Source organism: Gekko japonicus, unplaced genomic scaffold, assembly GCF_001447785.1.
Source record: "Gekko japonicus isolate JY-2015 unplaced genomic scaffold, Gekko_japonicus_V1.1 scaffold425, whole genome shotgun sequence".
NCBI classification, from domain to species: Eukaryota; Metazoa; Chordata; class Lepidosauria; order Squamata; family Gekkonidae; genus Gekko; species Gekko japonicus.
In genome coordinates this window covers 108384-122564 of record NW_015176464.1, presented here as the reverse complement: position 1 = coordinate 122564, position 14181 = coordinate 108384, and the positions used below count along the sequence as shown (strand labels likewise).

Sequence of the window (14181 nt, the reverse complement as noted above, 5' to 3'; positions counted from 1 at the left end):
CCCCAGGTTTGCAGAACAATCTGAAATCTAGCGAACAGGCTAATCAGAAGGAACATCTCTAGCTTTAAGAGATGAATGTCCACCAAGATCTTGCAAGTTAAATTACAAGGTCTTGGCAGCCAGGCAGGGTGGGCATTGCTCAGCAGCCACAGCAATACCGCTGAGCCTTTCAAGCCTTGGTTTCAGTCAGTCAAAGGGGAAGGAAGCAAGGAAATGGAAAAGAGGAGAGGCTGCCAGGGGTTGGAAAGCTGAAGTCTATGGTGGGGAAATGGATAAAGGTCGACTGGTTGGTGGGAAAGAGAGTAGGAAGCAAGTAGGAAAAGGGGAGAGGAAGAACTGCGGGGAGGAGGTACAGGAAGAAAATGAGTTTTTATGGCATATCCTACAGGTCCCGTCTGGTGTTTCAAATGCACTCATTTGGGTGGAAACTGGCATGGTTACCCTAAAGACTCAATTATGGATTGCTGCTATCCTATATTGGTTCAAATTAGTGTCCAGGCCCACTGGTTTAACAAGCTTGATATTGAGAGACTCTATGACACCTTATTGGATGAAAGAAGTTGAGTTTAAATTGGGTTATTAAATATCGGAATTTCACTATTGATACAAAATTTAATTTAGAAGAAATCGTATATTTGTAAACCGAGGTTTAAGTGTACTTAGTATGGTTATGGTATATAGTTTTGTGTTATTGGTTTCTGTTTGTTAAAAGATAAAAAGCAATAAAATATTTGGTTAAAAAAAATGGGTTATTATGAGCTCTCTCAACAGTTTATGATGCAGCTGGAATATAGTTCTGTTAAACCTTTTCTTAAACAAAGAATCCTGGATATTGAAAGACAGCACAATCTGTCCCAGATTAACTGCTATCTTCCAGGTACAGAGAACTTGAAACAAATATTACTGATGCCATACCTACAGAATTTAGATAAAGCTGAGTATAGAAGAGCTTTTACTCTTATGAGAGCAAATATGCTTCCTTCAGTGGTTATAGAGAATAAATACAAAAGGCGTCCCTATGAAGAACGTTTGTGCATCTGCAGGGATGGAAGGATTGAGTCAAGGGAACATGTTCTTTTTGAATGTAAACGTTACCAGAACTTCTGTTCTGTTTATTTAGCGCCAGTCTGTCTCCAATTCCCGGGGAGAAATTTTAGTTTTTACTTAGATAATCTTTTAGCCAACAGGAATCAAGAGATTACTTTAATGGTGGTAACGTTTGCTGTGAAGGCCATAAGATATCACCAACAATTTTTAGATGGAAATGCCTAGTTTAATTTTATGTTTAAGATTTTTATAAGGGGTGTTTGGCTGAATTGTATACCCTGTCTGTTTTACGGCTTTGGTGGTGATTTGATGGGTCTTTGACCATATTAAACATTTGAATGAATGAGATGCCCCCTCCCCCGGAGTCCTTGCAGGTCCCCCACTACTAAATCATCACGTTACCACATTGCTGTGTCTTGTCAATTCTAAAATAGCAACTTCTTTTTAAAGAGTTGGTTTTAAATACAACATTCACTACTTTAGCCTTGAGTCTCAAGATCCATTCTTGGCGCAGACTGGTCTAAGATTTTATATAAAATATATTCAAAAAGCACAAACAGCAAAATGCATGCAGGTTTACTTACATATTCGCTAGCATTAGATTCATATATTACTGAGAAGTTCATCATCCATCTTGCATAGAGACATGTTTTGTTGGACTCATCCTTCACTTCTATGTCGACTGCATACGTCTCTGATGAAGCTGGAATATTATTTGCTTGTTAAGACAACACAACACTAGCCGCTTGTTCAACTCCAACTTTTCATTCATACTGCTTACCAATAGTTCATTCCTTTCTAATATTTTTTTTATTTATTACTTCAATTTATACCCTGCCCTCCCTACAAGCAGGCTCATGGCGGCTTACAACATTGACACCAATTGCCAATAAAACCATAAAACATTATAAATCAATACAGTAAATATAAATTCCGAAAATTATAAGGTGCTATTAATATCCACTTTATGCTTATATTTACACAGGATAAAGTCTAGGTTCGTGCTGCCAAAAGTTATGTTTCAGAGTTAGCGCCACAAGAGTTTTTTAAGGCCACTCGTTCACCAGACGTCTCCTCAAAGAGAATCTACAAAGCACTGCATGCCACGTTCTAGACCTCACCAAAAGACCTGGGAGCAATCTGCATATTTTAAAAACACAGTGTAGTACAGATGAAGTCTTAGTTCCCTGCCAATGGTGCCCTAAGCGCATCCCTTCAGAAAACCCTTTGCACACTGCCTCTTCTGCCAAGGGATCACTGTACAACTGCCACATAACCTTGCGTATTGCAGAATATTCTGGAGTGTCTACACTGTGCATTTCATGTAGGGTTCTTTCTAGCTCGGCTGGAATGTTTCATAGCCTTGCTTGACCTATGGTTACCCTATTAGCATACTCACCCTTCCCTACATTTCGTTCTTTAAGGAACCTTTCCCATTTTGTCAGGGAACCCCGCCTAAGCCAATGGATCCGGATGTAAGCAAAGAGTCTCACGGCTTTTTCAGGAGGATCATGAAAATAAGAGGAAGGAATAGGGTGAAAGAGGCAGTTTGACAGTGGATTTGGGTCTGCATCATGAAATATAGCTAACGGCTCAGTAATGCTATATATTTATAAATACTAAAAATGAAAAAAATCTAAGTCAGCTCATTAACTGATATGTTTGTCAGACAGAAAAACAGTGCAGAGCTCCTTTGCAACTGGATCCTGAGAAATACAGTAAGTTTACAAGTGGGCTTCACTTCAGCAAGTTTGTGAGCCAGTGCCTTAAGCACCACTTGAAGGACCTCTGCATTGCGGAGAGTTCTGGGGCATTTCTAACTCTGTACATATGGAAGACATGGACAGCCTCTCTATTAGCCCATGTGAACAGGGAATGTGCTCCAGAACAACCACTGCCTTTGTTTTATACACTACTAGCAGTACTGAACAAGCTGCCTCTCAGGGACACTTGCTCCCATTACTGATTTCGTCATATAAAAGCCCCTGATAAGCCTTGGAGAAACCACGGGTTTTCCTGGAACACAATTTGAAAGCCACTCAATTAGACACTTAGCATCTGGAGAATTCCTTGGGTCTAGAGAATGACTGGACCATATCCTCTCAGTTGCACCACTATTTGTTGCATCCTCCCTTGATGCATTTCATGATGCTGCTCTTTGTGCATTAAAACATGTGGGGAAGACACCAGCTGAAGAGACGGGCATGGCCATTTAGGCTTGGCTGGGGGCAGGAAGAGTAGATAACTAACAGCAACTCTGCTGGCCTTGCACCCAGCATGCAGCCAAAAACCCAAAGCAAAACACGAACCATATAACAACATATTAGGACGAATTGAAATACCACAAAACAGTGTGTGTGCTTATGAGCACCCCAGAACTTCTGTCATAATGGGAGTTCGGTATGTAATAAATTAAGGAGGGTGTTAGAGAAGGACTGAACAGCCCTGACTCCACAGCTTGTAGGATCTTAAAAGGGAACATGCTGCATTGCAGAATTAGTGATGGGTACAACACGTTTCAAACATAAAAGCCAGCAGCCAGAGTAACAGAACTCTCGGGGTTTTACTGTTTCACCCAGTTCTGAAACAAAACAGCTCTTCCCATTTACTGAGCGGCAAGTGCTTCTGAGATTCCCAAGACACTTCACGCAGTCAGGCAAGGTAGGCCAATAGTAACCTCCATGTTACAGATGGGAAAACATTTCGGGGTGGCAGCCCTGTAGTCTCCTACCCACCAAGGTGCCAAGTTGAGATTTAAACCAGAGACTGTAGCACTGCATGTAGCTGAGGAGGGCAATATTCCTATTTAGCTTTTTTGAAAGGTAAAGAGTAAAAGCAAACAACAGTTCTACTAGAAACTTCATTTTTCAGTCAGCTGATCGGCAGCATGTTTTCCCCAACTCCTCTAGAACAGATCTGATGCAGACAGGGTGAGACCGCTGCTAGGCTCCTGCCTATTGTTACTCTTATTGAACTACAAGTTAAATATTTATTTTAAACGTATCTGTTTTTAGCTATGACTCTTTCCAGATCTGCTACTGAAACGTGTTGAACACCTTTGCTTTAGGCTTGGAGCTAGCTTTTTATGTTTTATGAATTTGCTCATAGCAGAACATGTTCCAGATATCTACAAGGGGAGGCCACAGAAGCAGAAACCAGTGTTCCCTCTAAGCCGAGTTAGTGTGAGCTAGCTCACAGTTTTTTAGTCTCCGGCTCACACATTTTTGTTCTCACTGTGAGCAGCTCAACTTTCCAGCAGAAGTGGAGAAGTGAAGCCTATTTCCACTTTCACTTGAGAGACAGCACATCAAGAGCCACACACACACAAAACCTTTATTGGCATGAAAGCACAAAACATCATGGAAATGCGGGAAAATACTAAGATGCATCAGTCACTTACACTCGGCTATTCAAGCCTCGTCTTCTGATTGCATAATATAAAAATTCTGCAACAGCCTCCATTATTTCGCAATTAGAATTAAACAGAAGAAAGTGAACAATTGAGTCATCAGAGTGCCAGCTATCAAGAGCCACACACTGAAGTCATATTTTCTATGCTACTATTAGTTTAATCCTTATGCAATTAAGCGTTCATAATGTTTCCACTTTCCTTCTTGGTTCCAAAAAAGCTTTTAAAGGCCTTGTGTCACCTAATGCCCTTGTGTTGTCAAATGCCGTCTCCATGCCTGCAGGAAAAGACATGCTTCCCTTCTATCCACTTTGATTCAGACACTCAACTCTTACACAAAAGGCTTTTAACACCTCGGAGTCAGGCTGGAGTCAGATGGTGGTGGCTACAAGCAAGGACAGCTTCAAGAGGGAATTAGATAAGCACAAGAGGGGGACCCGCGATACTCGGCGGCGAGGTCGGTCCTCCCCCCCGGCTCCGAGGTGGCGGAGGCGAGTCCGGTCCCCCCCTGGCTCCGACCCGGCTGGGCTCCGGCGGCGGCAAGGCCAGTCCTCCCCCCCGGCTGGCTCCGAGGCGGCGGCGAGTCTGGGCCCCCCTGCACGGCTGGGCTCCGCGGCGGCGAGGCCGGTCCTCCCCCCGGCTCCGAGGGCGGTCCTTCCCCCCCCCTTTGCCAGGCTCGGCGGCGGCGAGGCCGGTCCTCCCCCCGGCTCCGAGGGTGGTCCTTTCCCCCCCCTTTGCCAGGCTCGGCGGCGGCGAGGCCGGTCCTCCCCCCCGCCCACCCACCTCCGAGGAGGAGGTGGCGGCGAGGCCAGCTACAGACTTTCGGGGGGATTTAAACATCCCCTTGAAATTTTTTTCAACTTTTTGGATTTTTGTGCACACGTGAGGACCGCCCCACGTGTGCACAAACCTCCCCTCCCCCCCAAGTGCCCCCGGAGCACGGATTTAGCGATCCGCACTCACGGGGGCAACTTGGCTATTAGTATATAGATAAGCATATGGAGCAGAAGTCCATCAGTGGCTATTAGGCACAAGGTATAGATAGGAACTCTCAGTCTGGGGCAAGTGATGCTCTGTATTTTTGGTGCTTGGGGGGGCAACAGTGGGAAGGCTTCTAGTGTCCTGGCCCCACTGGTGGACCTCCTGATGGCACCTGGTATTTCTGGCCACTGTGTGACAGAGTGTTGGACTGGATGGTCCATTGGCCTGATCCAACATTGGCTTCTCTTATGTTCTTATGTGGGGCAGAAGGTTTTCCCATTACATTGTTCTAGTGCTTTGTTTTTCCATGGAAAAGTTCCCAATTCTAAAGATTCCTTGTCATACAATGAATTCACACCATCGCAAAGGGTTTAAGGCATTTATACCTAGAAACTGTGCCAAATTACATGCATGTTCTACTGATTTTTAAACAGGAAGGAGTGACTTCAAACAAAATATACAAATTCACTGGTTTGTATTTTATTTGAGCTGCATTCTTACACATCTCTTCTCACAAGGTGGAAGAGGCAGTGTAATCGCCAATCTGATATGGACCCAAGTATTGCTACAGAGAGAGACTGTGAAACCAAGATGCCTCAGCAATCTCTCTGGAAGAGAGTTGGATTGAAACAGAGGAGTACGTAATTGGCCTATGTGCAGTCTTACCAGCAGCATTACTCCAGTTGAAATCAGTGGTCTTAGACTGGAATAACCCTGCACAGGACTGCATTGTTAGCATGCCAACAGTTTCCAGTTTTGAATTTCTTTTGGAAATATGCCAATAAAATATTTTCAGTTTTGTTTGTGTTACCTTTAAGCCACAGAACTAATTTGTTCTTAATCGAATATGTCAGTTTACTTGTTAATACTAGGAGGGAAACAGAATTAACAAGCTTTGTTTACTAAATGCAAGTAAAAAATAAATATACTGCAAGTAAAAAATAAATACACTGCTCATGTTCTATTTAGGGTATTAGACCATTTCCCCAAGCGCTTCCTCCCCGTCCCCCCCCCCAAGGCCTGGCCAGAGCAGGAGATCTGTGAGCCTGGGGGAGGAGTGCCCCCTCCTTCACTAAGGTAACAGAAGCTTTTGAAGGAGGCAGATTAGGTAAAATCCCCTTTCCCCCAGCACTAATTAAGAGTAAGCTGGGAAAACCATACCTCTAGGCTGATCCAACAAAGGTTACTGCAAAAAGCCAGCTGTGGTAAAGTTATGCCACTTCTCCCCACCTCCCAAATATCCTAAACTGCCCTTTTGTCCAGCTGCAAATGTAAAATGCATCAATATGGTAATCGAGTCGTGCCTTTTATCCGCCACCTCTCAGCCAGGCCTCTTGCCCTTTTCACGCAGCTGTCTACTCCAGTGCACTAGGAGGGGACCGTCCATCTTCAAGCTCACCTCAAGCAACCCCCTCCCCCGCAACCAGTTACCACCCTGTAAAACGGCTCAGTTATTGACCAGCCAGTCAGCCATCCCAAGCAATGTTCCCTCTAAGCTGTGGGGTCTTGTGAACAAAAATTCTACTTTGTGAGCTACTTGTATTAAAGTTGTGAGCGAGCAATTTGGCTCCTGCATAATTTAGATTGTTCTGAAGCCATCCTTCCTGAACTAGGACAAAAATGTGTGAGCCGGAGGCTAAAATATTGTGAGCTAGCTCACACTAACTCAGCTTAGAGGGAACACTGATCCCAAGTATTCAATTGGGAAAATGTTGCAGGAAGCGCTTTACTGCAAGGGAGCGATAGTCAGACTCCTATCCACGTTTAATTGTTTTACAGAGATGAGAGGGGAAAATATCAAGTGGTTAGTCTGCACAACAGTTTTCAGAGCTGCAATGTAAGTGACAAAGGAGCGTCTTTTCAGAGAGCATAATTGCTCTTTGATGCCCCCAGAGACTCCTCCCAGAGATTTTTTTAAAGTTAGTGTGAAAACAATTCTGTCATCACACGCACACATATGCAAGGAGACAAACAGCACTAACTAGAGATGGAATAATTAATATTCTGCTCGGTATTTCCCCCTACAGCCTAGCTTTCAGGAGGAGCCACACAAGAACTGAACTAAAAAACCAAACAGGTGCTGTTACTTATGGGCAGAGCTTCCAACTATAATCAACTGTACCACTTGAAGCAGAAGCCTTTGCTGGGGCACCACACCAGACTCCTTTATACTGTGTTTTAATTCAGGTGTCCGATTAAAGGCCTGCCCTTTGCATGCACTGTGGTGACGCTGCTGGGTTCTTCTAATATCATCCATAAATAGGCCCTGGTTTTTTACTCCCCTCTTTTTACCAGACTTGGAGGCCCTTCATCTTATTTTGGTATTTATCTGTGTTGTGCTGCTTCTCGCTTACTGCAAATACACTGAAGAGTGAGACTGTGTAGTGGGGAGGGGTTAAAACCCAGTGAACGTGCTTTTTCTTTAGGGTAGCTGGATTCTGAATACAGGGAATTGCAAGCCTCACTTCATTAAGCAAATCAAGCTGCCAAGTGCCCTCAGGATCACTGCCTTGGCAAGACTTTTAAAAAGTTCTCCAAATGTCTGTGCTACCAGCCAGGTGGTGGCATAAAGGCAATCCATATTATGTGTCCTTTAGAATCATAGATGACCCTCCAGGATCATCTAGTCCAACCCCCTGCACAATGCAGGACATTCACAAATACCCCCCCACACCCCCAGAGACCCCCTGTTCCATGCCCAGAAGATGACAAAAAACCTCCAGGATCTCCAGCCAAACTGGCCTGAAGAAAAATTGCTTCCTGATCTCAAAGTGGTGATCAGCATTTCCCTGGATGTGTAAGAAAGGCCCGGAAGAACTAAGCTCTGATGCAACCCTTCCTGCCCACCCTCTCACGACCTGGCTAAGTTCACAGAATCAGCTTGCTGTCAGATGGCCATCTAGCCTCTGTTTAAAAACCTCCAAAGAAGGAGAGCCCACCACCTCACAAGGAAGCCTGTTGCACTGAGGAACTGCTCTAACTGTCAGGAAGTTCTTCCTAATGTTTAGCTGAAAACTCTTCTGATTTAATTTCAAACCGTTGGTTCTGGTCCTACCTTCTGGGGCAACAGAAAACAACTCTGTACCATCCTCTATATGACAGCCCTTCAAGTACTTGAAGATGGTGAGCATATCACATCTCACTCATCACCTCTCCAGGCTAAACATACCCAGCTCCTTCAACTTTTTCCTCAGAGGACTTGATCTCCAGACCCCTCACCATCTTCGTTGCCCTCCTCTGGACACGTTCCAGCTTCTCTATAGCCTTCTTAAATTGTGGTGCCCCAAACTGAACACAATACTCTAGTTGAGGTCTAACCAGAGCAGAGTAAAGTGATACCATCACTTCATGTGATCTGGACACTATACTTCTGCTGATGCAGCCCAAAATTGCATTTGCCTTTTTAGCTACTGCATCACACTGTTGACTGATGTTCAGTGCATGGTCTACTAAGACCCCTAAATCCTTTTCACACATACTACTGCCAAGACAAGCCTCCCCATCCTATAATTATGCATTTGATTTTCCTACCTAAATGTAGAACTTTACATTTATTCCCATTGAAATTCATTTTATTTGTTTTAGCCCAGTTTTCCAGCTTGTCAAGATCATACCATATCATGCCTCTGTCTTCTACCATATTTGCTACCCCTCCCAATTTAGTATCATCTGCAAATTTAATAAGCATTCCCTCTATTCCTTCATCCAAATCACTTATAAATATGTTGAACAAAACAGGTCCCAGGACAGATCTTTGAGGCACGCCACTTGTCACTCCTCTCCAAGAGGATGAGGAACTATTAACAAGCACTCTTTGGGTGCGATCTGTCAACTAGTTACAGATCCACCTAACAGTCATAGGCTCCAAACCACATTTTACCAATTTGTCAACAAGAATATTATGTGGAACCTTATCGAAGGCCTTACTGAAGGCAAGATAAACTATTTCTACAGCATTCCTCTGATCCAGCAAGGTAATAGCTTTCCTGATATAAGAGATAAGGTTAGCTTGATGTGACTTGTTCTTGAGAAACCCATGCAGGCTCTTGGTACTCACAGCTGTCCTTTCTAAGTGCTCAAGGACTGACTGTTTGTGATTTGTTCTAAAACGTTTCCAGGTGTAGACGTCAAGCTGACGGGTTGGTAGTTACCCAGATTCTCCTTTTCCCCCTTCTTGAACATTTGCCTGCCTCCAGACTTCTGGCCCCTCACCTGTTCTCCAAGAATTCTCAAAAATAATGGACAAAGGCTCAGAAATTACATCCACAAGTTCTTTAAGTACCCTTGGATGCAGTTCATCTGGCCTCATTTAAAGAAACTAGGTGTTTGTGTACTACTCCTACGCTGATCCTAGGCTGCAACTATTGTTTTTTGCCACAGCTGACTTATGGCGACCCCAATAGGGTTTTCAAGGCAAGAGATGTTTAGAGGTGGTTTGTCATTGTTTGCTCCTACGCTGTGACCCTTGTTATTCCATGGAGGTCTCCCATCCAATTGTTAGGGCTGACCCTGCTTAGCTTCTGAGATCTGATCGATCAGGGCTATGTGTCCTTGGGTTGGTCCTAACAGGATGTATTACATGGATTATGTGCGTGGTACTTTGGATTTTACTTTTGGACCAACATGGCTTTAAGCAGTTTGCCTATTTGATGAAAGGTAATTCATAAATGCTTCATATTTATTTGAACAGTGTTGTTTTAGTTGATAACTAGGGTCAATTCATGTGTTTCCCTTAGCTGAGGAGGCAGGCGGAATTCAAAACACTGGCTAACCCTGGATACAAGGCACCCCCCTGTCTCCAATCCCCAGCATAGTGTAGAGGTTCTTTTGATGGTAGAGGGGGAAAAATCCCCCTTAAGCCTGCACAGCTCTCAATAGCAATGTATTCCCTAGATTTCCCATTACCAAGACACACAAACTTCAGAGTATGGTACAGACATCTCTTGGCCTTCTTACCAGTACTGCCCCCCTCTTCACACTCAAGTATAACAGTAAGACCTCTCCCAGGCTCCATCCTGTTCTATAAGAGAAGCATTCTGAGCATATGGCTGTTTGGTAAGAGCAGACCTTCCAAAACTAGCTACTCTAAAGACACCACAGGCCAACCCCTCTGAAGACAGATACTTTCACAGCTTCGATGAATGCAACAGAATACTGTTTTACCAGTACTGAGCAGATAAGCCTATACCAGCTTATTTCACTATATCCATACACACCTAGTAGAAAAGACTAACTGGAAGGAGGCACACATGGGGTAGTCGTTCCTTTAGTCACTTATGAGTCACATCAATGCCACCTAGGGTTGCCAGGTCCCCCCAGCCATGGCATAGGATGGGGTGTGTGTGTGTGTGTGTCCCAGATCCAAGTTAGGAAGGGGATGAAGCCTGGGGAGGACAGGAATCTCATCCATTTTCTCCAGGGTAACGGATCTCTCTAGTCTGGAGATGAAGTGTAATTCCAGGAGACCCCAGGTCCCACCTGGAGACTGGCATCCCTAATGCCACCAGAAGAGGTTGCCCGCTGTTTCTCGATAGAAGTTCAGTGCACAGATGCAACAGGACGATTCCTACAGTCTCCCATGCAAGGAGAATCACAAGAACGTAACTGGAAGCTACAGCCAGCACACTGACTCGCAGAGACACAGCAGGCACCCTCTTTCTCCTAAAGAACTAGAATCGCTTTAAATAGTTTGCCTTTCAAAGGACAGAAGGTAAGAACGGCTACCGAGACTTTCCTCTAGAGTCACGCCCTTTTTAAAAAACTTGCACAACAACTGACCGTGGGTGGGAATTATCCAGATTCCACCCCCCACCCTTCCCCGCATGCATCGGTCTCCCTCCGAGGCACCTCTCACCGGAGCCGTCGAGTAGCATGAGGACGAAAAGGAGGAGACCACAGCAGAGCGGACCTACGAGGCGGCCGAGGACGGAGCGACGCGTCTCCATGTTCACACCACAGCTGAGCCTCACGAGACCGACAATAGCAGCGACAGCAGACCGACGACAACAGCCCGGCTAAGACCCGAAACCAGTCAGAAGAGTAGAGGCAGGGGAGAGAAGGGAGGCGGAGCCTTCTGGCGCTAGCCAATCACCGCGTCGCTCTGGCTCGGGCGCAGACTCTGCGGTTCACAGCCCATATCGCCCCCAGAATTAGACGAGGGAGGGTTGAAATCTTTAAATGCATTTACAGGCTTTTCAGTGTTTTTTATACGCCGCTTTGTAAAATTAGCCTGACATAGGTCCCGGTCACACGGGCAGGAAACTGCGGGGGGGAAGTGTGGCAGTTTGCCCCGGGGCAAACTAAGGCGCGGTTACCTGATCAGACCTCCCGTGGAGGTACTGTGGAGGTTCCGTGGGAAAGGAGAGGTGCCGATCGCAGAACTGTGTAAAGCTTTCATCATCGTTTGTAAAAGTGTTAGTTTATTATAATAGGATACTTATTTAAAGCAAATAAGCAATCATTCTGTATTACATTTGATTCATGTGAGAATCACACCTTTGTTCAGCTGGAAAGTGGGATAAAATGGGTTATCTATTTATGTGCTATAAAACGCAGGAAGCTGCTTTATCACTTTCATTTTGCTTCAGTCGTTTTTATGAGTACGTGTGTATTACTGCTATTTATCTTTACTCTGAAATACATCTCACTGAGATCAATGAGATTTAGGTGGGTAGCCATGTTGTTCTGAAGCAATAGGACAAAGTTTGAGTCCTGCGAAGTATGTATTGCACACAGAAGCTTATGCCCAGAATTAAACTTTGTTGGTCTTAAAGGTGCCACTGGACTCAAACTTTGTTCTGAGATCAATGAGAGATTTATAACTAAATGCCCCAAAGAATGGCAGCTTTTTCTTGGAAGCAGCCTTCATTGAAGGGAAGGAATCTATCAATCTATCTATCTATCCATCCATCCATCCAGGGCTTTTTTGGTAGAAAATGTCCAGCAGGAACTCATTAGCATAATAGGCTACACCCAGCAGCAGAAACACATTAGCATATTAGGCCACACCCCTGACTGCACCACTCATTAGCACATTAGGCCGCACCCACATGCTACCAGAAGTGTGGTTATCCAGCCACACCTACCTTTTGCTTGTTATTCTGTTTACCTTGTTTGTTGTCAAAACCCAGGGCTTTTTTTGTAGCAGGAACTCCTTTGCATGTTAGGCCACGCACCCCTAATATAGCCAATTCTAATGAGTTCCTGCTGTTGGGTGTGGCCTGTTATGCTAATGAGTTCCTGCTGGGTGTGGCCAACTTCCGTTCCTGCCCCAAAATAGCTCTGTATCTATCTGTCTGTCTGTCTATCTATCTTCTATCATCCATCCATCTATCATCATCATCTATTTTATTTTGTTGGGCTTCTAGCGCCCCCGCCCCCCCTGCGCAGCAGGCTCAGGGGGGGTTACATCATTCTTAAAAACATACAACACTTTACAAATAAAATATAACCATAAAACAGATACAAAGCAGTACTACTATATAAAAACCTCAAGGGGTGCCAGCAAGACAATTTGCTGTATTGGATGAAGTTCCCATCGCTGTATAGCTGCAGATCTAAACAGTGCAGGGAAAACGGGTGTTGGAATAGAGCAACTATGATGGCTCAAAAGGCTGCTAGACAGAGCTGAGCTAAAGAGCAGAGCAAAGCAGGGGAGGCCATTGTAGTTGGATTGTGCTGCCTCAACTGTAGGCCTGATGGAAGATCTCCATTTTACAGGCCCTGCAGAACTGCATTAGATCCCACAGGGCCCAGATCTCACTAGGAAGACTGTTCCACCACACAGGTGCCAAGAAGGCTCTGGCTGAGGCTCAGTAAATGAAAAATACTGAGACTGGCAATTGATTTCATCTCTCATACTTTATTGTAGGTTCAGAACAATAGCTAGCAATCCAAAACAGTCCAGTGGCACCTTTAAGACCAAGTTTTATTGAGGTACAAGCCCCCCCTCCTCTGCGAGGACAGATCTGCACGTCCCCCCCCCCCATAGCCAGCAATCCAAAACAGTCCAGTGGAGCTTGAGCAGTGGGTGTTGCCTTCTGACACACTTCCGATGATGTCAGGGGGCGCATATGCAACTAGGTTATGCTAATAAGCTATGCTAATGAGCTCCTGCACTTTTTTCTCTACGAAATAACCCCTGAATATTACCCTAAACTGAGCATCTATCCCGGCGCCATGCATGTTCATTTGTTCTACGTTCAACGAGGGTTGTTCCTTCCATGTCGTTGTGCCTAAGACTGAAAAGCGTGCATGGGGCGTAGCAAATACAAATGAACGTACCTAAAATCAACCTCCAATTGTGTTTTGAATGTTAACTTTCTCGTGAAGGAGGCGGGGACGGCAAACCAAACAATTAAATCTAGCGGCCGCCGAGAGAAAACGCTGAGTTAAGGCTGTCAAGCAAGTCACGTGAAGCCTTGTAATAATTGCAATGTTTGTGGTGCATGCAAGCATAGGAAGCGGCGGCGTGTGTAACATATAGATTTGCACAGGACGCTCATTTTGGCAGCGTGTTTTGTACCTGTCTGTATGCGTTGTTAAGGATATATAAAATATTTAGGCATTCTGTAGTGTTATCTATACGTTTTAAATAGCTGTGTTGATTTTCGTCTACCTAATCTAGTCTGATATATCTGTATACAATGCGAGTATGCAAATTAGTGCATCCTATAAGCTGCCTGTTTGAAAGTTTTGGTAGGAGGCGCCTTTGGCAGCATCGATTCGCAAGAGATGAAGGAAAC

The 14181-nt window shown here is 44.7% G+C and overlaps 1 protein-coding gene across 1 annotated transcript in view; it reads right to left on the bottom strand.

Moving 5' to 3' along the window:
- The window catches only part of LAMP2 (lysosomal associated membrane protein 2), a 31240-nt gene extending 19788 nt beyond the window's left edge, over positions 1–11452 (bottom strand). The window contains exons 1-2 of the mRNA XM_015427042.1: positions 11292–11452; positions 1632–1750 (exon numbers count right to left, since the gene is read on the bottom strand). Coding sequence (XP_015282528.1) covers positions 1632–1750; positions 11292–11382 — 210 coding nt within the window. The 5' untranslated portion in view covers positions 11383–11452. The remainder of the gene's footprint in view (positions 1–1631; positions 1751–11291) is intronic.
- Positions 11453–14181: the final 2729 nt, after the last annotated feature.